This window comes from Hyperolius riggenbachi, chromosome 4 (genome assembly GCF_040937935.1).
Source record: "Hyperolius riggenbachi isolate aHypRig1 chromosome 4, aHypRig1.pri, whole genome shotgun sequence".
Classification (NCBI taxonomy): Eukaryota; Metazoa; Chordata; class Amphibia; order Anura; family Hyperoliidae; genus Hyperolius; species Hyperolius riggenbachi.
In genome coordinates, this window is record NC_090649.1 from 208,053,345 (window position 1) to 208,078,512 (window position 25,168).

Here is a 25,168-nt window from a genome sequence, read left to right on the forward strand (position 1 = left end):
AAATTTGTTTATTGCATCAAGATTTTTTTTTACTTTGTCAGGAACCTCTATTTAAACAATGTAATAGAAAAATAATCCTTTTTACTAAATTAGAAAATACTATGGTGAAAATTATGACGTTTATGGTGTTAGGGTCAATTCTGACCCAGTTATGATATAGGATTATAGAACACTAATAAGTGCCAAAACTGAAATCATAAGCATTCTCTCTGCTTAGTAACACTGTCAGGCACCATCCCACTGACAGCCAATCACCTCTCAGCCCTGTGAGCTGTAGTTAGGGAGGGGCCTATCTCTTTGCCTGCTTGTCTGCTTCTCTAAAGAAAGTAAAGAAATATAGGACCAATACATTTCAGAGTTGCTGACTTGCAGAGTAATCATCTCCAATATGCAGCATGCAAGAGTGAAAAGATTTACAGGAAGCCAAATACTGGATTATATCTTGGATGAAAATGAGGAAGAGGACACAGAGCAGTATAGCGATATGGATGAGCAGGTTTCTGAGGCAGAAGATGAAGTAGAGTATCAACCAGAATACAAAGACACATCTGATGAGTCTGATGAGGAGGCCACCAGTGCTGAACCTTCTGCTGTTCCTGCTGAAACATTTAAATCCAAAAGTGGTAAGATCTGTTGGAGTTCAGAACCTCCTGACTTACATGGCAGGGCAGCAGCTGCAGATGTAATCAAAATGACCCCTGGGATCACAAGGTTTGCTGTGACGAGAGTAAGTGACATCAAAACATGTTTTGAACTCTTCATGCCATTGTCACTAAAAAAAGTGATCATTGCAATGACAAACCTTGAAGGAAAAAAAAGTCCATGGCAACATGTGGAATGACATAAATGAGGAATGCCTAGATGCTTATATTGGTGTTCTTCTTCTTGCTGGAGTGTACAGATCCTATAATGAGGCCACTGATAGTCTCTGGGACAAGTCAAGAGGCAGATATATCTTCCCAGCAACAATGTCACTTCACACCTTTAGAATGATATCAAGAGTTTTCAGATTTGACAACAGAGATACTAGAGCAAAATCTGACAAGCTTGCTCCCATAAGGGATGTCTGGGAGAAATGGGTTCAGCTCCTTCCACTAATGTTTCACCCTGGGCCTCAGGTAACAGTAGATGAACGTTTGATCCCTTTCCGTGGAAATTGCCCCTTCCGGCAGTATATGCCCAGTAAGCCAGGCAAATACGGCATAAAAATCTGGGCAGCCTGTGATGCAAAAACAAGCTATGTATGGAACCTACAGATTTACACCGGCAAACCCGAAAGTGGCATCCCTGAGAAAAAACAAGGACAACGTGTAGTCCTTGATATGACTACTGGACTGCGGGGTCACAATATCACATGTGACAATTTTTTTTACCAGCTATGACCTTGGACAAGAACTTCTCAGGAGGAAACTTACCATGGTAGGCACAATAAAAAAAAAATAAACCTGAGCTGCACACTGAAATTTTGCAAGTGAAGGACAGAGCTCCACTTTCTTCAAAATTTGCTTTTACAGACACCACCACTGTTGTTTCATATTGTCCCAAAAAAAATAAAAATGTGATACTTATGTCCACTTTTCACAAAGATGCAGCTGTGTCATCAAGAAGTGACAAAAAGCCCACAATTATCCTGGATTACAATAATAACAAAGGGGGAGTGGACAATCTGGACAAGCTGACTGCTACCTATACTTGTCAGCGAATGACCAGGAGATGGCCGATGGTTGTGTTTTATAACATCCTAGATGTGTCTGCATACAATGCATTTGTGTTATGGACCCACATCCACCCAGGTTGGAACACAAAAAAGAACAACAAGCGGAGAATATTTCTCGAGGAGCTAGGAAGTTCCCTTGTCAAGGCACACATTGAGCAAAGGAAACGGGTGTCTCGAGATCCAATCGCTGCAGCCATGATCAGACAGATGCAGAGTTCATCTGCACTCCATCCACACCATCAACAACACAAAGAGAATCAGTGCCAGCATCCTCATCATCATCTAGCCTTGCCACAACATCAACCAGCACAGCCACAACTCAAGTGATGCCATCTGATTCTAAAAGAAAGAGATGTCAGGTCTGCCCCAGCAATCAGGACAGAAAGACACACACATTATGCTTCCACTGTAAAAAATATATCTGCAAAGAACATGCTAAAAGTGTCAGCTTTTGCCACACATGCATCTAAAAACACCCACACAAACACATGCAAGTTCTTGCACAAAGATGCTTTGAAACTAGTACTTGATTTCTATTGGTTTGCCTTGCTTGATTGTGTGTTGTTTGTTAGACCTTGCAAGTCTACATTTTGTTTTATTACTTGCTTTTCATTGTTTATGACGGTTTTATGTTAAAAAAAAAAAAGACTTTCGGCTATATTCTTGAAGTAAATATATATGGGTCACAATTGACCCTAACACCATCAATGTTATTATAGTTAATGTTATTAATATAAAAATAAAAATATAAAAAAAATATTTAAGAGATGTGTTCAAATACTCCTCAGCAACATTCTGGTGACATAACAACCTTTTATTTACTTATAATATTCTATTTAGGTTTATTTTACCATTTTTTACATTTGAAAATGAGAGGTATGCTATCAAAAGAAAGGTTAAAGGGGTCACACCAAAAATATTAAAACCAATCTTTTCAAGGATAAAGAAGCCTAACAAGGTAACCAAGAGGTAAGAAACAAATTGGATGATAAATATTTGTTCAGAGGTTATTTTATGGCTGATTTAAGACACGGGTCAAAACCGACCCGTTAACATCATGGATAGTAACAGAAAGTTAACATAAGAGGAGGGTTAAGCAATACCAGTTACCTGGCTATCTTGCTGATCCTTTGCCCCTAATACTTTTAGCCACTGACCATAAACCAAGCAAGCAACAGATCAGGTGTTTCTGACATTGTCAGATCTGACAAGATTAGCTGCATGCTGCAGCCAAATACATCAGCAGAGCTGCCAGGCAACTGGTATTGCTTAAAAGGAAGGCAGCATCAATATATCTCTTGCTACAGTTGACCTGCGTTCAATTAATTGCGGCCGTGGGTGTTTTTTTTTGTGTGTAAAAATGTGTTTAGGTTGGTGTAGCTAGCCCTAGGCCAGTTTCAACAGGAAAACTCAAATGTGTTAGAGCCCTTTCACACTGGGGTTCACAAACCGCTGGAGATTAGCTTTTAGCATTTTGCAGCTGTGTTTTTTTTTTCACATATTTTTTTCAAAAACTGCATATTTTTCTACTTTATATTTTCGCAGTATTGTTGCGTGATTATAGAAAAACGGCGATGCAACCATCGTATTTGCGTTCACCACGAATTGCTGGCAATGAAATCACTGCCATATAATTTAGATTACCCTAGTGCTTTTAAAAGCGCTAGCAATTAGTGGTTAACGGATGCTAATCACCCCAGTGTGAATTGGACCTAAAGGAGAGCTTCCTTTTTGGCAATCTGCCAGAAAGGATTAGGTCCTGCAATGTGATGCTACATGTGCTTCTGCTTTATCCATATAGCGAAGCAATATGTTTGCACAGCATGCACTCTTCAAAGGTTTGCACCTAGCTTAAAGAGAACCCGAGGTGGGGATCTTAGAATAAAATCTATACACAGAGGCTGGGTCTGGCTATAGTGCCCAGCCTGTTGCTATTTGAATCCCCCATAAATTACAGCCGCGCTGTCGACACACAGCGTGTCGCAGCGAGCTGCGTCTACCTCCCTAGTGTCACTCACGCCGCTCCCCCGCCTCCTGCAGAGTGCCGGTCCCCGCCCCTTTCCTACCCACTGATTGGAGGGAAGGGACGCGGGCGAAGACCGGCGCTCTGCAGGAAGGGGGGGGGGGAGCAGCATGAGTGACATTAGCTAGGTTAAACACAGCCCGACAGCGCGGCTGTGATTTATGGGGTAGAGTGGAGCGCAGGGGGGACTTGGGGGGATTTAAATAGCAACAGAGGCTGGGCACTATAGCCAGACCCAGCCTCTGTGTATAGATTTCATTCTAAGATCCCCACCTCGGGTTCTCTTTAAAGGGAAGGTCCAGGCAAAAAAAAAAAAAATATGAGTTTCACTTACCTGGGGCTTCTACCAGCCCCATGCAGCCATCCGGTGCCCTCATAGTCACTCACTGCTGCTCCAGACCCCTGCTGGCAGCTAGTTTAGTTTTTGCCGACCTCGGAGGTCGGCATAGGATGTAGTGGAGTTCTTCGCCTCCATAGTGTATTTGACAAGTGCATTTGTTTGTAAAGATAACAATTGTAGGTGAAGTAATGACAACATTCGTATGTATTTGTCTGAATGGTGCAACCTGAAGTTAAAGAGGATCTCCATGCTAAAATACAAAATCCTACAGCGCTGCTGTAATGAAAAGTTATATTTACCTGCGGTGTCGGACGGCTTCGTGGGACAAGACACCGCAGGTAAATATAACTTTTTATTACAGCAGTGCAGCAGGATTTTGTATTTTAGCATAGAGATCCTCTATGCTACATTCTTAGGCATTCCCGCTAGTGCAGGAACATTAACACATACATTTTTACGAGTTAGTGGTGCAATGCGTAAATTTTTCCTGCACTAGCAGGAATGCGTAAAAATGTACGCAATGAGGCCCCCGAGGTTGGCAAAAACTAAACTAGCTGCCAGCGGGGGACTGGAGCAGCAGTGACTACGAGGGCACAGGATGGCTGCATGGGGCTGGTAGAAGCCCCAGGTAAGTGAAACTTTTTTTTTTTCCTGGACCTTCCCTTTAAAGAGGATCTCCATGCTAAAATACAAAATCCTGCAGCACTGCTGTAATGCACTTGTCAAATACTAAGAACTAAGCACTAAGAACTCTACACGTCATCCTGTTGTATCTCACTGGGTGCTGACATGCTAAATTTTCAAAACATAAATCTCAACTGGCCCAGGGATGGGTGGACGTTTTCCCAATTAAATTCTGTATTTACCTGTTAGGACCCGTTCTCATTTGGAAGAGCATTTGCGCGGGTGATTTTACCGTGATTAACGCTGTAAAATCACTGTACACCCTCTCAATTTTTGAGCAATCCCGATTAGCACTTTTTAGCATTCTAATCGCCAACTCTCTAGAATAGCGGTAAAATGCGACATAGCGTATTTTGCAATTGACACTAATCCAGAATCAACCACGATTGGCGGCATTGAGATTAATGCCATATAGTAACTAACACTTTAAAAAGCGATAGCGCTCGCCAGCGATTAGCGGGAATCGCCCGCTAATCGCCCCAGTGAGAACAGGCCCTTAGCCAGCAGGTATTAGTTTAATTGGCAACATTTCTTTGTTGTTCTGGCTCTTTACCTAAGCGTTTCAAGTTCATAAAGTCTAGGGTAGGTCTAAATTACAGGAAATTCTATACAGTTAAGAACCTGTGCAATGAAATGTACAAACCATCACCAGAAATGACAAAGTAAAAAATACACCCAAACATTCAATTATACTCTGCTGGTGAGATTTCTCCTAGAACACAAATGTTTAAGTTCGCAACACATGCGTTATTCAGTTTATATACGATAGACACGCAGATTTATCACATGATCCTTGTAATTTGTATGTATTGAAGTAAAAGACAGTCCACGATCTTCACACAACCTACAATGGACAGTAAAGCTACCCATACATTAGTTGATTTTCCACCAAGCGATTAAGCAATAGACTTTATTGGGCGATCAAAAACAGTGTGGTCAACCGACAAAGAATCGACTTGTGGCCCACATACTGCAAGCCAGATCTTGGCGATTCTCCTTCACTAATCCCTTAACCATGTTGTGCTTCCATGTGAAACCAAAAATATATTCTGTATCGGAATCATGTGAACATTTGCTGATTCTCTTCTCTCATCCACCTGATCCCAACTTACAGGAGACGACTGGAGACATCAAAACCGGTCCTTAAATCCTCCAAAGTGTGGTCAACCGAAGCTAAGCTACAACTTCAGGCCTGCTTCGACTGCACAGACTGGCAGACCCTGGAATCGCCAAACTTGGACGAATGGGCAGACAATGTTACCTCATACATTAACTTCTGCGAGAATCATTGTATACCAACGAAAACCTTTAAACTCTTTCCTAATGACAAACCATGGTTCTCAAGAAAACTACGAAAACTGCGCAGAAGCAAGGAGGACGCGCACAAGTCAGGAAACCGAGAGGAATACAGAAGGGCAGGGAATGACCTGAATAGAGAACTGAGGGCTGCCAAGAAGGGCTATGCGGATAAACTGGAACAGAACCTCTCCTCAAATGACTCACAAGCTGTGTGGAAAGGGCTCAAGGCCGCCACCAACTATATGCCTCCCCCGCAGCATGCAACACCGAGCGCTGAGCTTGCCGAGAATCTCAGTGAATTCTACTGTAGATTTGAGAACCAGTCTCCCCCTCAGCTACGGGCATCTCCCCCTTCCCCTGCCTCTGAGGCCCCGGGACCAGACTCGCCCCCTCCACCGTTGAACGAGGCGGATGTTCTGCAACACTTGTAAAGGATAAATGTCAGGAAAGCCTCGGGCCCAGACGGTGTGTCATCAACCTGCCTGAAAACCGGCGCTCGACAGCTCGCCCCTATTCTTTCATCCATCTTCAACAAGTCCCTTCAGAGCGGTAAAGTCCCTGCTTGCTTCAAGAGGTCCACCATCATCCCTGTCCCCAAAAAGCAGGGAGTCACCGACCTCAACAACTTCAGGCCCGTGGCACTTACATCAGTCATCATGAAAGTTCTTTCATGCTGAGTCAGTCTTCTGTAAAGCTTAGTCAGTCTTCTGTAAAGTCTTTTCAAGCCCAAACCCGCCCCCCTCCTGGCTCAGCTTTCCTGCTTTGCATACTCAGAGCTCTGATGACATGGAAGGGGCTGCTCTGCTAAGAAAGAAGCTCTGAAACAACAGACAAGTGTGGCTGTTGTGTGATTTGTGTGCACTGTGCAGTCGTCATTATTATTTGTACAGTTTCATTCCTATGAGAGACACTTCCTACAGGCAGCCACACAGCATACCAGAATAATAACGTTAAATGCACACAGATGAAAGGCTGCAGTAGCAGCCCTGCTTGTCTATTGTTTCATAGAGCCTAGACAGCACATCCAAAACAACTCATAACCCGAAAGCCAGTGGCCATATTGGATTTTTCCTGGAGCAATAATGGATAAAAAACCCACACTCAAAAAGGCACACCAGAGCAGCGAGATTATCAGGTAGAGCATTTATTCTTTGCAATCTATCGACTGACATGTTTGTTTTCTGTGAAACGTTCATCTCTGGTTCCCTTTAAACCCTGTCTACAGTGATTTACACATACATTTAAAGAGACACTGAAGCGAAAAAAAAATTATGATATTATGATTTGTATGTGTAGTACAGCTAAGAAAAAAACATTAAGATCAGATACATCAGTCTAATTGTTTCCAGTGCAGGAAGAGTTGAGAAACTCCAGTTGTTATCTCTATGCAAAAAAGCTATTAAGCTCTCCACTAGTCCTGGAGAGGGCTGTTATCTGACTTTTATTATCTCAACTGTAATTGAACTGTTTACTTTTCCTCTGCTAGAGGAGAGGTCATTAGTTCACAGACTGCTCTGAAAGACTCATTTTGAATGCTGAGTGTTGTGTAATCTGCACATATTATAGAGTGATGCAATGTTAGAAAAAACACTATATACCTGAAAATAAAAATATGAGAATATTTTCTTTGCTGCTAATCTTCTAGTAATTATTCATAGTACACAACCAATTCATTATATCATATATTTTTTTCGCTTCAGTGTCTCTTTAACACTATGTTGGTAACAAGACTGCCACAGCACTGCTACCAGGTGGATATACCTTCTAAACGGGACTGCTTGAAACACAGACTCTTGGGTTATTTTTATTTCTTGTAAATATTTTACAATGGAGACAAATCTGAAATTTTCACAAAATATGTTACATCAATAATTCTCCAATAAAAACATTTTTTTTACAGTAAAATCATTAGATCCACATACATATTTACCATGTTAAAATAGTATTATTTGCACATGAGGACATTGTATTACAGGAGGAAAGAAAGGCACAGGGTTTTACTGCTTGAGGGAAGACCAGGAAGATTCTATACACATCTTCCCTTACAAAGGCATCATAGAATAAGAAAACGTATGTTACATATGTGTAAATGTTTTATAATTGTGTAAAAAACAAACCCATATACATTTTATGTAGCTATCGGGGTGCTCTGCAGGACATAACTGAGCCAGATAACTACTAGACATACAGTTATAACCAATTATCCCAAGTATGTCAAAACCTATAAAACAATGGCTGTTTGTTCAGTTACTATCTTACCAGACATGAAAGACTTCTTAGGTGCAAATACATGATTGTTCGCAATAACCATTCTTTATAATACAGGCAATGTAGTTTAACAGGCTCCTAGTACAGTATAGCAAGCCAAGGCTGGACTTATGACAGAAACCATCTCGGCTACTTTTTAAAGGATTGCATTTTTTTAAACATTTTTATCAGTTGTCATTAATAACAAGTTTACTGGCTGACCACACCTCAAAGAAAATCAACAATGTACATGCATATGAATGGGATCACATGAATGAAAATAATAGTTAATGTTCAAAAACTTTGACTCTGCTTATTACCTATGCCATACATCCTGCTTTGGAGTACCTCACAGTGATTATGAAGCATCCCTACAATTCCCCAATCATGCAAGATGCGTCTCTGTTCTGACTATTTTGGCGTATGATCCACAGGGGCTTCTCGTTGTTGTAGAATTTCTAATTAACCTAAACAACCATTTCCCCCGTGGGAGAATGACCGCCAGTCTTACACAATTTTTTTTACTTGCCATGTGCTTACTTTTTTCCTGAGGAAAATCATAGAATAGTTTACTGAATCAGGGTGATCATGGCTAATCTGGCTGCATCAGGTTACACATTTTGTCTAAGGGTAACATGTCATCACTTGAAGTGAGGGAAGGGTGCCTCAGTAGAGGGAAGCTTCTGAATAGTCCAGAGACTACCCCGATTTTCCTACACCCCAATGCTCCTCTGCTGGGACTCTTGCTGTACGAGCACAGCCACACAGTGCAGACATAAAGTATAGCCTGCACTATAGCCACTCATACACAGCTTTTTCCTCTGTTCACGAGCGGCTCCATGCTAGTAAGCAAATGGAAACCATACTGGCAGCTGGGGAACTTTTTCACTACAGGTACACTTTAAAGCACAGTTACCCTTTAAAGCAGCACCTAGATAGGTCTAAATTGTGAATTCTACATTTTTTTTAGGTGATGGCAGTATGGGGACTACTTTTGATGTAAAAACAAAATGGTATGTACAGTACTACAATGAAAATAAGAATAGTACTACATTAAAAACAATGACTTCTAACATGAATAATGTTTAAGTGCCAATTTCACCATGCTATTTAAAGTGGAACTCCAGTTTCTGGGAACAGGTGCCCAGAACCATCCCCCCTCTTTGAAACCTTCCAGTGAGTAAAAAAGAAAAAAAAACTTAAATTGCAGCATGCCGTCAAAACTGCAGAGATACAGGTAATGGATTCTAACTCACAAGAGAGAAGAGGAGGATGTGGTCACTCCAATTACAATACCGATTCAAAACTTATTGCTAACATCAATCTTTGAGGCCCTTGCATACTTGCAACTTAGGTCACCTAAGGCAAATGTTCAAGGTAGCTCTGGGTGCTTTTTTTTTTTTTTTTTTCCAAATGCATACAGGCGTTTCTATGCCTACAATAATCCAGCTCTAAAGTCACTGCCAGCTAATGCAGCTCCGAAGTCACTGCCAGCTAATGAATGGCAATCCTCCCCCTCAACTCTCCATGCATCGGTACAAACACGCCAAAAAGTGTGTTTGTACAGGAACGGCCACCTGACATCATAAATGATCGTTTCTGATGACCACTGATGACACTTTCGATTTAAAGAACAACCGTTAGCCATACAATGCATTAAAGTGAATGTTTACCGTTTTTAAAAAAAAAAAGTCAGATACTCACCTAAGGAGAGGGAAGGCTCGGTCCTAATGAGCCTTCCCGCTCCTCTCCCGGTGCCCGGTCCCGCGCAGGATCCCCCGTGGCAGTATTCGACCAGTTTGGTCAAATACTGCTACTTCCGCATGCCAAAGGGAGCTTTCGAAAGCCTTCGGGAGCACTCGGGCTCCCGAAGACGGGCCGCTCCATACTACGCATGCGCGAGCGCCCTCTATGACGCACTCGCGCGAGCGTAGTATGGAGCGGCCCGACTTCGGAAGCCCGAGTGCTCCCGAAGACCTCCGAAGTCCCTGCGGCGGCGGACGCGAACGGGGGAGCCAGCGCAGCACCGAGGGCACCGGGAGTGGAGCGGGAAGGCTCATTAGGACCGAGCCTTCCCTCTCCTTAGGTATCTGACTTTTATTTTTAAAACGGTATCCACTGGCTTTAATAAAAAAAAAAACACATAAGTAGATCATTACTTGCTCTACTTAACGGATGTATTTCCAATCCACTGTTTAATTCAGATTTTACAACGTTTGTAAAATCCAGTCACTTCTGGTTCTGGTCATCTTGGATGCCATATGCTTAAATATTCCCCCTGGCATCCCATCATCTCTCTGCACTATTACAGAGCAGAGCGGGGAATGATAAAGGCCGCGCAGACCGACTCACCTACTAATAGTTCCAAGCACTGAAGTTCCAGTGCATAATTTCTGCACTCCCACCGGAGGCAGTGCAGAGAGTATAGATGGGAACTCCAGCACATGAAACCATAAGGAGGTGAGTCTGTGTGTGCTGGCTTTATCCCTTCCCCGCTCTGCAATAGTGCGGGGAGGAGAAGGGATGCTGAGGGGGCATGCAGGGGGAGAAAGATGAAGCTGGAACGCGGACATGGCACACTGCAGGAGGGGGGCCGAGGACAGTGTCAGGGGACAGCTTCTGACTGGCCCCCTTTCCTGCACCCTAGCAGCTGGCAGTGACGAGAGTGACAGAGACTTCAGCCAATCAAGGCTGAATTTGCATGTGACGTCACTTTTGCGGCTGCTACTCTGCGTACCACATTAGAGCCAGGGGGCATGAGGAATAAAACTCAATCTGCAAAAAGGTGAGAGATTAATTTTAGACTTTTATATTGCCTCTTTAGCATCCAGTTTTCTTGTAGAACAGCTACTTATAGAGAATTGATTTTAGATGTTATGCCTAACAGTTACTCTTTAATGAAAAGGTTTGATCTTCAATTTATTTTATTAATTAGGTTTAGTAATTTGTGTTAATTTAAATCAATAATTTAGGAAATATTACTGAATATTGCTGCTTTGACGGTGAAGATTTGTATGAAGAATGCATACTTGCATTAAACAAATATCCATACTGAACTATAAACAAGTCAGAAGGCTTTCCTTCTACAATGTGTAAAATTGTTAAAACCATGTCCAGAGAAAATTAGACTATTGCTTCCCTTACCCTCCCACTAGTCATGTAAGTGCAATGTAACCATTTAAAAGGTATCCTATATATCTTTAGCCTGAAAACAGTGGCAGCCACATGACCACCACTGCTCCGTTCCCTTTGGGAGGAGTTATCCTGAGCCCTGCTATCTTCTGGGAAGGGAGGAGTCCTAATCATGATGCTGGATGTGACCAAGCTGTTCCTCACAAGTCAAATGAGGGTGGTGCAGCCAGCGGGAGAACAAAGACTTGGACAGAATCCTCTCGTTTCATGCAAATGAGCATCAGCTCGGCAATATATTAGAAAGTAGGAGGAGTTGCTAGAGAGGTGATGCCACTGTCTTCAAGACAAACATTTGGAACAGTTACAGTGACTAATGAGGGAGGGGAGGTGTAAATGAATGGGGAAAACAAAACGTTTCTATTGGACAAGAAGCTCAACAGTAAAGCAAGCAAGCAAGCAAGCTTGCAGGTCAAACCAACAGGAGGAGCTACTAATAAAACTTATTTTTAATTTTAAAACATGTCTTTTTTTTAATACTAAACAGAATAAATAAAAAATAGGTTTAAAAAATAAACAATCTATTTAAAGAATTTAGTGATTTTTTAAAATCAACACCCAGCAACAAAAAGGTAGAGAGTGGGGGATGCTCCAGGCTTGTTTTTGCCAAATTCTCAATCTAGCTTTAATCTTCAGTGACTGTGTAATCACTACATGCAAGCAATGTCTTGTGAGAGGGAACTGGATTGTGACAAAATGCAAGAACAGATCCTAGTCTGCTCTGTGCACACTAATGGCACAAGCCTCTGCTCTGGGATCCATGGGTCCAGCACCTGCTCTGACATTTTTTCTAAAATCATGATCATTTTTAAAAATATCAGCAATAAACAATTAAAGGAAAATTCCAGGATGACCAACAAGGAAACCCTTAATCTTATCAGTTATTGCAATTCATTTTTCAATATAGTTTGTCTATTGCATATAACCAGATTTCAGATACTGCCAGCAGGAACCCTTTCTGCTGCTGGAAAAGCTGTGCCCTGGCCTGAGAGCCAAACTATCACTAATACTCTACACTTATTTATCAGACTTATTCACAGAGCAGAAGTTGGACAACTACTTAGGAAAGGATTTTGAGAATGCTAAACAAATAAACTGCCTCAATGTTAAGTATACGAAAAACGCAAACCGCTCTGAAAAAAAACGGCAGATCAGAGCGGTTTTGCAGGCGGTTTTGTTACAGAAGCTGTTCAGTAACAGCTTTACTGTAACAATATATGAAATATGCTACACTGAAATCCGCAGCAGCAATCCGCAAAACGCCTCAGAAAAATAATAAAAAAAAAAAACGTTTAAAAATCTGCTAGCATTATGCGGATCTGCTAGGGTTTTGGTGTGAACCGGGCCAAATAGTTGAGAAACCAAATGTGTAAATAGAGTAAAAAGCATCTGCAGTTCAACTAATGAAGGCGAGAAAATGTTAAAAAGGTATACACTACAAATGGGTTTTCCTATTCGGTGCCCATTCTAATGATACTTCATGATTTCTCTTTAAAGGGAAGTTCAGAGAATATAGTAATTAACTGATTTTACTGGTTTACAATTGTGGGTTTTCTTAGTTTATGTTTGGAATTAGGTTTTTATTTTACACTCCAACCATATATTTTCAGCCACAAAATTGTGTTATAAAGAAAACCTGTCAGTTTCAAAACTTAGTATCTGCTATTTTTTTTAAACATTTTGAATAAACCAAGGAAGGGTTAAAATCTTGCGGTTTGTGTTTTCAATGCTCCCTGGAAACCAAATCCCACTTCCTGGAACACTACAAAGTTACATAACAGGCCACCTCAATGAGTAAAAAAAAAAAAAAAATTATATATATATATATATATATATATATATATGTCATTTTGTGTCAATTTATCTGTGCCAATTGAATCTACTTAATAGATTGGTCATTCAGATTATATCGTGTATGGCCAAGATTAGGTCTCTACTGATTTGTCAAATTACCTATTTAATCTGTGAGTACTAAGTGTTGTGAAATACAACCGTTTCCTTTTGTAGTGGCCGCAGTGACCATATTTGAGGAACTGAAACGTTTAAAATAAAATAAATAAAATTATAAATAAGAACAACCCACAAACCAGCCACTAGCTCAGTGAATCCCAACAAATAACATTCAAATATGTTAAGGAAATCATTGGTTAACATGTTCTTAAAAGAGTCAGACCTGAAGAAAAAAAAATATCTGTGTCAGTAACATGTCAATGTCCATTCCAACGCCTACAAGTGGAATATACCAAGTGCATAGTAACACTTCCCTAGATAGATTGTCCCAGCAAATTGTGACATCCTTTCGTTCATTAATGGAAAAATGAATGGTACAGGCCCAGGGTAACTTGGATATGTTCAGAATACACTGACAGGATTGGGTCCATTATTCACCAGCATTCCCTGGCTAACCATTCTTTCCATTTGATTTAACAGTATTAAAGACCCCACCAGATATAAAGATATAAAAGAAAGACACTTGTTCCTTTCAAATATTCTGTCTATCAGTCATTTTAAAAGCAGTGGGGTCTGTAACGCTAACAGGATATTGCACTTCTCTCATGACTTTCAGTTCTGGTCTTTAATCACATGGAACCTGTTAGTGGAAAGTGCTCAGACCATGGGTAACAAAGAATAACTGTGGGTGTTTTGAATCTTAAAATTCTGTGAAATCCTGCCGTAGACAAAATTGTAGGCTTCTTTTGAACTCTCCCCATGTGTTGATGGCAAATGGGGTCCTCATGAGTGGTGGGTGGCAAGCGAAAGTGCACAAAATGTGTAACAGCAGTTCACACACTGGTTGGGGAGAGGAGTTTAGGGGGTGCAAGGTCTAACAAAGCCTGGACTGTTCCAGCAACTTCAACCAGTCCAGTCTCTTCAAGGATGTGGGGAGGCAAACACAGACGGTCCTGTGTGGGAGTAATAAAAAAAAATAAAAATAAACAAAAAAATGAAATTACAAACCACGGCACAAAAATGTAAAACTAAATTAAACAAATTAAATTAAAAGCAAATCAAACAGAAAAAAAGGTACGAGACTTTTGAAACAAAGTGAGAAATGAGCATGCAGTAGGTTATGGAAACAAGCACAAGGAAATACAAGCTACATAGCTCTTCTAACTTGCGTACCAGCAGTCTCTGGCCCCTTACGGACCAGAGACCACTGGTACAGAAGAACGACGCCTCCTGACGAATCGCCGCGCATACCTGCCGCTCCTCCATCCCCGCAAGCACCTCTCTCTGCCCTCGCTATGACTTGCAGAGCTGTGTGAGCCGCTTTCATTGGCTCCTGACGCTGTCCTTTAATGTAAGCCAATGGGATTGGCTTACAGTGATGACAGGGCCAGGAGCCAATGAAATCAGCTCCTGCCCGGCTCACACAGCGCTACCGGCATATAGATGGCAGGGTGAGTGATCTGCGGCGGGGAGAGAGCGATGCGGTCGGCAGTAGCGGCTAGAACGTGCGGCGGGATAATTTAAATCTACGCCCCGGCAGCGGAAAGGGGATCTAAACAGGGCGTAGATTTCAATCATTAATGTCCGTAAGTGGTTAATGTACTGCTGGAAAGAGAGGAAGAGGAATTCTGTGGAAGACTCACTCTAAGCTTTTGCAGGTGTTCCAAAAACAAAAACATTATGTTCTTCATTCCAGAGAGAGAACAACAAAGGACAGAAGAGACTCCCATAAAGTCTGTATCAAAATTTATTCAGAAAAGTTCAGCAGAAATACAAAGTGCAATTGGCTAAAAGATGTAGTAATATTCATTAAATAGCAGTAGTATGCAATTCCTATATTACACACTCCTTCCTGCCTCCCTAGCAGAGTTATTTCTCTAGGTCCCATGCTGCCAAGAGTGGACAGAACACCTTGTAACAACTGAATATACTGGATTGGTAGTGTTCGGATGAGCAAGGCTTACAATCCAATACGGCCACCCCACTTCAACTACTTGTGTTGTGGCCATATGTGAATCTACAGGTATGTATGGAAGTCTGCAGCCAATAACCTCTATATCAAATATATCTCTCCAGTTACCTTATGCAGCAAAGAACAGGAGCAGAATAAGTACATTACGGCTGTGTGTGAACTACAAGCAAATCCGCTGATGATCATAATAGGTTGTTGATGTAGTACTTTACATAGGAATGGCTATACTTTACAACATCTGCCAAAGAGTTATAGAACACTGCAAGAGGTATATCTAGTGTTGAATTTCAAATATAAAGGAGTGTACTCATAATGTAGATGCAGAATTATTTCTGGAAAGGTAGATACCAACTGTGCTTATCTTTCCCCAGCATGCTGCAAGTCTGGCTGAAATGTACTTTGTTGATCCTACTTTTGATATAGCTTTTACAGACACATACTTTGATATCCTTGTTAGCACTAAAATATTGTCCGATTTATAAATTGTTCATAATTCCATGCACACCAGTACTTAAACATACTAAGGAGTGATTTGTTGCAGAATGCCAGGTTTAACATCAGTGAGTCGAGATTAGAACACACTAACTTATAACACTCAGCCATCAATTAAACAACCTCTGAGAAAAGTTTGTGAATGAAGACTTACAATAAGCCTCAATACTGTGCTTTTTTCTTTCTTAGATGAGGATTTTGATGTGCACTATATTTGAGAATGTCTGAATATGTTACAGAAAAAGGCTATACTGGGTGCTCACTGCCAATCATCTATAGCAGAGGTGCCCGCACTTTTTCGGGTTGTGAGCTACTTTTAAAAATTAGCAAGTCAAAATGATCTACCTATGTACAATTTTAGGAGCTCAATTGTATGTACAGAATGGAAAATGTAGTGCCGTGGAGGTCTACCGTGAAGTAATTTGCGATCTATCGGTAGATGGCAATCTACTCAATGGGCACTCCTGATCTATAGTTTATTTTTTTTGCACAAGGCATACAGAAAACCATGTGAAGTTCTTTGGCAAGGAAACTGCAACAAGGGCAGTGGAAGATGTGGTCATGAAGAAGTCATGTTGCCATTGGTTAGGAAATGAAAGGGAGACATGTCCATGGTGATCCATTACAGTGATAGTTACCATATCTCGTATATAAAGGAACATCAAAAAGTACATTTGTATGTTTGAAATCCGGGGATCCTGGCCAGCGGCATGCTAGTACTCAGCACATTTATGCACTCCTGAGCCTCTTGATTAAAGTATAAACAAAACTATTACCATATGGCTATCAACACCAGGTAGCAACACAACATCTAAATATTTCTGATCACTTACCGCAATACAAAATTTTTTTGATAATTGGCCAACGTTATTTCACAGGTTTGTGTAACAATTAAGTAGTTTTTCTTTTGTTAATGGCACTGAGAAAATTATAAGGATTCTGTTTTATAACTGTATTCACTCTGGAGCACTTGTATAGCCATTTTTCTATACCATATTCATAGGTGTATCAGCATAGTTCATGATCACATACATCATCAATGTTATTTGTTGCATAATTACAAAATGCTGTAATTTCCACACCCTGCTTGTCTATGCGAGTTGTCAGTACAAAAATAAATGACAACTTTTACCAGCAGACAATTTTTCTCCGCTTGCATGTCTATTTCACCCTTGAAAGCAAAATTGACATGTTCCAAAAGCATGAAGAAATACACAGATTCAGAAGGCACGGAATACTTTTATACTAAAGGTAGCTATACATGTAGCGATGTATGGGTAAATGCGACAAAGACAAATGTATCTCTAATCAAATCTGATTAGAGATAAATATGTTTTTTTGTCGATTCTGCCCATACACTACAGGCCAATTCCAGCATGAAATCTTCAGGGAATCGGCTGAGTCCACACCGCCGCTGTCCCAATGTATAATGTGCCCGGTGTGTGCATTTATAAGTTTCCTGTCCTGTAGCAGCTTCCACTCGGTGTCCGTAAACCTCCGGGCGGCTCTCCGTACACGCCACTGAGACACTATGCGCCAGTAGCGTGTACGGAGCGCTGCCCCGAGGTTGCGGAAACTGCGAAGAGCCTGCTACAGGACAGGTAACCTATAAATGCACATCTATACATTGAGTCGGTAGCAGCAGGGGGTTTTGTTGTCTCGTTGCCTGTTCCAGAAACCGCCGCCGTACACCCGACCACCCAACTTCGGTCCGACATCTTACGGCATGCATGATTGACCATGCGACCAATTTCTGTCCCGAAACTGGCCGCTTTGTCGGTCAGGCATGCACTTGGCGGCACCGAATTTCATCCAATTCGATTGTAATAGCCGAATTGGAAGGTCGATCGGCCGCCAAGTCACCTGATGTATGGCCACCTTAAAGGTTACGCTGGGTGACTTGTTCCCTATACCAGCAGCTTAAATCAGAGCTCATCTCATGTAATTAAAATTAGAATGAAAGCAAGCCTACCACCTAGGCAGTTTGACTGAAAGAGCTGTCTGACTGCTTCCTATGATATTGTGCAACCAGAGTCCCAGTGGGTCCCTTCTGCTTGTATTTACACATACTGGAATAGCACACACTTATGTTGATTGTTGTACCAGTGCAGAAGCAGGAACACACTAATGCTATCAACACACCTAGGGCTTGATTCACAAAGCCGTGCAAACTGTTTAGCACGGGTGAGCTAAACAGTTAGCACGTGAAGTGCCGTTCGCGGACTTTTGCCCGCGCAAAGTGCCACGATTTGTGCGATCGCGGACTTATGTGCGCACAATAATTGCGCGTGCAAAAGTCCGTGATCGCGCAAAAGTCCGCGAACGGCACTTCACGAGCTAACTGTTTAGCACACCCGTGCTAAACAGTTTGCACGGCTTTGTGAATCAAGCCCCTAGTCTATTCCAAGACCCACCGAAGCTCACAGGTTTTCTAAGAAAGCAGGTAAATAGCTCAGCAAGCAAAGCTTAGTAAGCTTTACTCAATAAGCAAGCCATAAAACCTTATGTTTACTGTTATTTTAACCACTAGTTCAAATCAACTGAAGGCAAACCAGAAGCGAAAATACATTTATGAAATAATGATTTTGTATTAGTAGCAAAGAAAAGCGTCTCATATTGTTTTCCAGTACAGGAAGAGTTAAACTTCAGTTCTCTATGCAAAAGAGCTTCTCTGAGCTATTCAACCACTGGGTCTGATACAGTTCTGTTTTCTGAAGCACTTAAACCGGCAAGAAACAGTGAGAGACCGATTCAGATAAGGTTTTACTGCAGGAAAGTTCAAAGGGTAATTATTTCTGCTTGGTTTTATAGCTTAAATTGGACCTGAACTATGAACTTACTCTCTGCTCTAAAAGATAAGCAGCAGCATAATGACCTTTAAAGAAAACCCAAAGCATTTCTTTGTTACAGCTGATACAAATCCTGCAATAAATCTGCAATGTGTCTACTTTCTGCTTTCATTTAAGCAGACAGTGTTAAAGAAGAATTGAGTGCTTGGTAACACCCCCTGGTGCGATCAAGCCCCCTATCAAGGTATGCTCAGCTGCTCCCAAAATTACCACTGTAAAAAGACATAAGAAGAAAAGGGGCGTTTTGAGCTCTCTAATAGAACAAATGAACGCTGCTGCTGGGCAGGTCTCACCTGATTCGGAAGTGGCTGGCACAGCGTACACAGCCTCCGCAAGCTTGCGTCCCACTCAGCCGAGCCGGGGACCAGGCTCACACTTGGTCCCCGGCTCGGCTGAGTGGGACGCAAGCTTGCGGAGGCTGTGTACGCTGTGCCAGCCACCTCCGAATCAGGTGAGACCTGCCCAGCAGCAGCGTTCATTTGTTCTATTAGAGAGCTCAAAGCGCCCCTTTTCTTCTTATGTCTTTTTATAGTGTTAAAGAGACACTGAAGTCTCATTTTTTACCTTCTATTCTTATTCATCCTTCTTCAGCAGTAAATCCTAAGCTGAATCTCTGCATCCCCGTGGCAGAATGAGTTATTTATAGCCATGAAATTGACCTGCAAAGTTCCACGATTATGCAGGTGGTATATTTTGCTGCCTGGTAGAGGCAGAGCTTTGCACAGTAGCTCTGACTCTACTCCAGTCAATCTCTGCCGATCTCCACCTCTCCCCACCCCTCTCAAAGAACAAAGACTGAGAGGCAGAGACTTATTGGAGTAGATGCAGAGCTACTGCGCAAAGCTCTGCCTCTACCAGGAACAACAATGATGCGAGTCCTTGAAGTTTGCAGGGCAATTTCAGGGCTATAAATAACTTGTTCTGCTACAGGGATACGGCAATTCAGCTTAGAATTTACTGCTGAAGAAGGATGAATAAGAATATAAGGTAGAAAAGAGACTTCAGTGTCTCTCTAACATCCTGTGTTTATAAATTAGCTGGTCTGCCAAGGCAGCAAGCTGACAGCTGATAGATCAAATATCAGTTGTGATTAGTCACAGAAAGGGGGGGGGGAATTAGGCTAAAATCCCATATAACTGAAAATGAGAATACGAGACTCTTTTCTTTGCTACTAATGTTCTATTAATTATCAGTACTGCATATAAAATTCATTATATCATATTTTTTTCCTGCTTCTGTTTGCTTTAAAAGCTTTACAAGTAAAAATATCTTACTTTCTGACAAAGTTGCTTTCAACTGCATTGTAAAATTGCCAGACTCCAGGACACCCATTTTGTAAAATTAAATTTGGCATTCAATGCTGGAACTGTTTCTCAACAGTGTTTCTGTTTTCTTAGTGGTCAATTAAGTGCCCTAAGTCTCATAGAGCCCGTTGCTTATTAGCATATGTGGTGATGTCACTCTTGCTTATGACTTCTAGAAAAAGCATGTTTATGCAACGTGGAAAGGATATTACATACAGATTATATCTAAAATGGGATGATAGGAGAGTCATTTTTAACCTAGAGGCCAACATTAAAAAGGAGTAGTTTCTTAAAGGTATTAACATATTCTTGGAGAGTTCAGCAATACAGCGGCTGCTATGTTTATTTCCCTGTGCTTGGCGCTTACAGCTGACCAAACACATATACAAATGGTGACTGCCAATCTGGAACAGCAATAAAGCCTAGGAAACATTTGTAAAGTAATGACTGGGTTCTTTAAAAAAAAAAAAAAAATCCAAGTAGGTCATCCAAATACCTGATCTGACTATTGTAAGCACCTATACAAAATGCATTATTGTGCAGTTATTCAAGATACATTCTTGCTATGTAGTACGGTTATACCAAACACAGCATGACTGGACATGATGATCTGGCTTTAGAATTAGCCTTTGGTGTAAATAGCTCATGTGAACACAAGCCTATTTGCCCTTTGAAGCCAGGGGAAAAAAAGAAAAAAAGGAGACCAAGAGCAGCAATGACGAAGGCACAGGAAAAGCTGCAACAGTCTAAGTAAGGCAAAATGCTTCTCAGACTGCTTGGTCATTTAGTGGCATGAGATTTTTACCACCATACAATCAATGTTTCCCATTATCGCAAAAGGAAGCTTTCTGCGATAAAAAAAAAAAAAAAAACCCTACAAAAAAAGGACTCAATCCTGTACTGGAAGTTTTCCAAGAAATAAATGCTTCTTCAAAATTTTTGTCTGAAAATTCAAGTCACAGATGCAGAGGTCATAAGACTTGCAACTTTGAGCGATGCTTTTCAGTGGCTGGGACAGCATAGCTGAAATTAAAAGTTGTTTTGTGCTTCACGGAAGAGTTTATGGAAGAACTAAGAGGCAAGATTATGAGGGCATCCAGCCTATTACAGGTTAGTAAGCTGGTCTCCCTGCCTCTTCATTCCTGTGTCCAGAGGGTTAGAAGCCAGTGATAGAGCAGGAAGAGGAGAAACATGAGGGTGCAGTAAAAAGCCCCGAAGCCCAGGAGGTGGTAGGAAAGAGCAGGTACTTGTGAGCCTTCTCCAAAAGAGAAGAGACTTTCCAGAGTTCCCTTAACGTTGCAGAGGTTTAACTGAAGAATGTCTGAAGGGAGACAAACTTTGTCCTTTCCAGGGATGCAAGCAGGAAGGGAAAACAAGAAATGCAGAGTCAGTCATGCAAACACAACCATGCAAGATAGAGTCACATGACATCACTGAACATACTAAAGCCGTGAAACAATGAGGTAAGAGGACGGAAAAGTCATCAAAGCAGTTTTATGTTCTCCGTTCCCTAAACTATTTTATATTTGTCCCTCAAACAGCTCCAGATTAATTTTAAATATTTTCTATCTTTTTGTGTTATTTATATCTGAGGCACGCTACAGGATACATCATTTCCTTACACCCACATATAAAATAAAATGTAAGGATGGTTTCAAGCCAAATAAATGCAGATTTCCCTCTAATTAATGAGAAAGGATGGTGCAATTACAAGTTCTTATTGTGGCTCTGCTAGATAACCATATCCATAGCATTCTGCTTTATGCTACACAAAGGCTTCTCTTCTTTGGCACCGTCTTCATACAGAACAGTAAATCTATTGTAAGCCAGGAAGCTTCAGTGTAAATCACTAGGAAATTAGGATATGGCTAGACATACCACTATGAGAGTAATATTGTTTGACACACTAAGCTCTGCATTCTGAAAGGAGAAAACAGACAGGGAAGAGCATAAGCATTTAAAAAAGGGAAATAAATTTGCAACGGATAAAGTGGCAACGTAGTAGTCTTGTTCATGCAACTGCTCTGCAAAGCTAGGCATAAACTATTCAATGCAAGCCTGATGATGGTAACTATTGGAAATATCAGTCACCTTAAAGGGAACCTAAACTGAGAAGGATATGGCTTTTTCCTTTTAAAATACCAGTTGCCTGACTCTCCTGCTGATCATGTGTCTCTAATACTTTCAGTCACAGCCCCTCAACAAGCATGCAGATCAGGTGCTCTGACTGAAATCAGACGATTAGCTGCATGCTTGTTTCAGGTGTGTGATTCAGCCACTACTGCAGCCAAAGGGATCAGCAGAACTGACAAACAACTGGTATTATAAAACAGAGAAACCGAGAGCCCAATATAGTGTAGTATGTATTGGATCAGGGAGAATTAATGTGGAGTAAGTATTATACTTACAAACATGGGTTACCGTTTAGGCAACCACTATATAGGCAGGTGGGGAGATTAGACCTGTCCCCACTCAGGATTAAGATGTCGCTCTCTGAAGAAGGAAAGGAGGGTTTGTCACCCTTCCAACCACCAAGGGTGGATATCTTGACAAGTAGATGTACAGAGGCGCCAAAAGGATAAAATATGCTAAAATGTTTAAAATATTCGGGTGGCGGCGGTGGACCGGCCACTCAGAAATAGACTCGATGCTGTCGCTTAAGATAAAGACAATTTATTCACATACTCCATGAACAGAACCGCGGTGCCTCTGTACATCTACTAAACAACTGGTATTGTTTAAAAGGAAACATCCATATCCCTCTCAGTTTAGGTTCCCTTTAAGGTGCCTATTCATGATGCAATCCCATGGACAATCAATTGATTTGATCGTTATAATTGATCGGAAAGGATAACTTGTGCCTACTAACTGATGGAAACCCGCTAACTAATTCGAACAGATTAATGGAATCTGTGTTGTTTTTTTTAGTTCTATCCCATCAATCTGATTGAATTGGTCAGCAGTTTTGTGTCCATTAGTGGGCTCGACCGATCGTTTCTGATCGATCATATCGCTCAAACCACACAATCAATCATCTGTGTGATTGCATTGTTAATGGACACCTTCACACTGCACCACTTTATATCAATCAAATTTCAACAGAATTGCGATAAAAAAATTTCCTACACCAATAGCTTTGTATTATTTAACGCAGCAAAAATCAACATAAATGTTGACAGAATGCCACTATTGCCCATACTGCCACAGCTGCTCGGTCTGATACAGAATGGACATATATGACCAATGTTTGACCAATAAAAAAGCCAAATATACAATCTCATCCTTGTATTTTATCATATGAGATTTAATGCTTATATTGAAAAATTACATTAAATGTATTAAAAAATAAATACAAAATCGTCTAGTGTTTTCCTACCTTCAGGCTTTTATTATTACACAACTAAACAATAGCCTTACAAGAGCATGAAAGGACAGAGACCTGCTATGTAAAAGACTACCAATCACACCTGAAGGCAACAGCATCAGATGCACACAGTGTACAGCTTACCTGGGGGACACCGATTTTCCTGCAGGCTTCCAGGAAGTTTTCCACATTTCTCCGACATTTTGCCATTGTAAGCTTGGGCTTTAGGAAAAAGTAAGTAGGGTCACAGTTTGTTTTAGAATAAATGCATGTAACATGAAATTGACAAAATACTTACAACGGCTGGTGAAGGAACATGGATGCTCGGTACCGATCTAGGCCGAACATGATTAGCTAGGTGACACAAAACCACGCCATCTGTCAGGGCTGCTCCCAGGTCACTAGGAAGTGACACTTTTAACCGTGACTCTATGTTCTTATGTGAAACAGAAAAATACATTATTAAAGCTCAGGTGCCAGTTACCCATAACCCAATGATTATTAGAGCTATTTTAATAAATGTCATTTACAGTATCTACTAGAACAATCTGCAGCAGAACATTGCTCTATTTCAGTTAAACAAAAAAATAAATAATGGTCCATGAGAGAATAATTGAGTTGGTGCAAATTTTTGCACCTTCGGAATGGACCAAATGCTGCAGCCGCATAGCGTTTGTTTAGTGAATGCCTTTCGAGTACTGGTCGGTCCTTGCCTCCTCTGGCTTCATCTGACAGGCTAGTGCCTTATGTCTAAAGGTGTGTACAAATGCACAATGGTTGCCGCTTGAAGGGATCAGGACTTGTTCCTTTGGGCAAGTGCCCGAGTGCTGTACATATTCCTCGCTCTGCTATAACAGATCAACATCTGTTTTCATAGAGAAGTAATGACAATGCAACTTCAGGCAGGAAGAATAAGGCAGGAAGCAATGTGCTTGCATTTAAACATCCAGCACTACATATCTTTATGAACTAATCACCTTTAGGTTTTCAATGTTATTTTTCAGAAACCAAATACTACACACCCTGAGCATCAAAAATATTAAAGTGTCATCTGGCTGCAGCCATTAAATACTATAAAGTATAATCTATAGCTCTTTCAGGAAAGAAAAAATTAATATTTCTATAGTGGACAATACTATATTTAAAAAATATTTCAATAAATAAAAATATTTCAGACCACCATAAGTTACGATAGACAACATGTATAAAATTACCTTCCTAAGCTGCTCTGTAATGTCCAGCTCCTCCTGCTGGACTCGGTTTTGCTCCGTGCCATCATTTGTAGAAGCTGCTGGAGGAGGCGTATTACCTGTTCAAAATAAAACTGGTTAAACAAAACTGCAATCAAGCACTAGGCCCAACTCTACTCAAAATGTTTGTTTAATGTGTGGAAGTAGAAAGTGTTAGAGCCCCTGATACATTATTACTACTGGTGCTGGAATTGGATACACTATTGCTGACACACTAGGTGCCAAGCTGGGGCTTAAGTTAATCGAGGGCCATTTTTAACTCTACCACAGCTAGAAACGCGCTGCATACACTTGCAGATAAAAAAAATCCCCCCTCCTCCAGCACACGATACGCCTCAAAATTTTGAAAATAAAGGTTATTGCCTTCAATGTAAGGTAGGCAAGTCACTGCAGGTGGGGGAAAGCATCTTATCACGGACAAGCCCTTTAAAAATAGTTGATGTTGAGTGACTCGTGGGCTAGGCCCAAAGGCTGCAACCCTTGTCTGT

The 25,168-nt window shown here is 41.1% G+C and overlaps 1 protein-coding gene and 1 pseudogene across 8 annotated transcripts in view; one reads left to right on the top strand and one right to left on the bottom strand.

The window, feature by feature from the left end:
* The first annotated feature begins 388 nt into the window (after window positions 1-388).
* On the top strand, window positions 389-6,494 carry LOC137504749 (piggyBac transposable element-derived protein 4-like; annotated as a pseudogene).
* A 3,897-nt stretch (window positions 6,495-10,391) lies between these two features.
* The window catches only part of LRCH3 (leucine rich repeats and calponin homology domain containing 3), a 189,886-nt gene continuing 175,109 nt past the window's right edge, over window positions 10,392-25,168 (bottom strand). For 6 of the 8 annotated variants that reach the window (XM_068281291.1, XM_068281286.1, XM_068281292.1 and 3 more), the window contains 4 exons: window positions 24,645-24,739; window positions 23,729-23,866; window positions 23,575-23,652; window positions 19,758-21,409 (listed from right to left, as the gene is read on the bottom strand). In XM_068281291.1, the coding sequence (XP_068137392.1) occupies window positions 21,203-21,409; window positions 23,575-23,652; window positions 23,729-23,866; window positions 24,645-24,739 (518 nt within the window). In that variant the 3' untranslated portion in view covers window positions 19,758-21,202. Of the gene's footprint in view, window positions 14,403-19,757; window positions 21,410-23,574; window positions 23,653-23,728; window positions 23,867-24,644; window positions 24,740-25,168 lie in introns of those variants that run through there. The other 2 variants (XM_068281290.1, XM_068281293.1) reach the window with 2 other exon arrangements.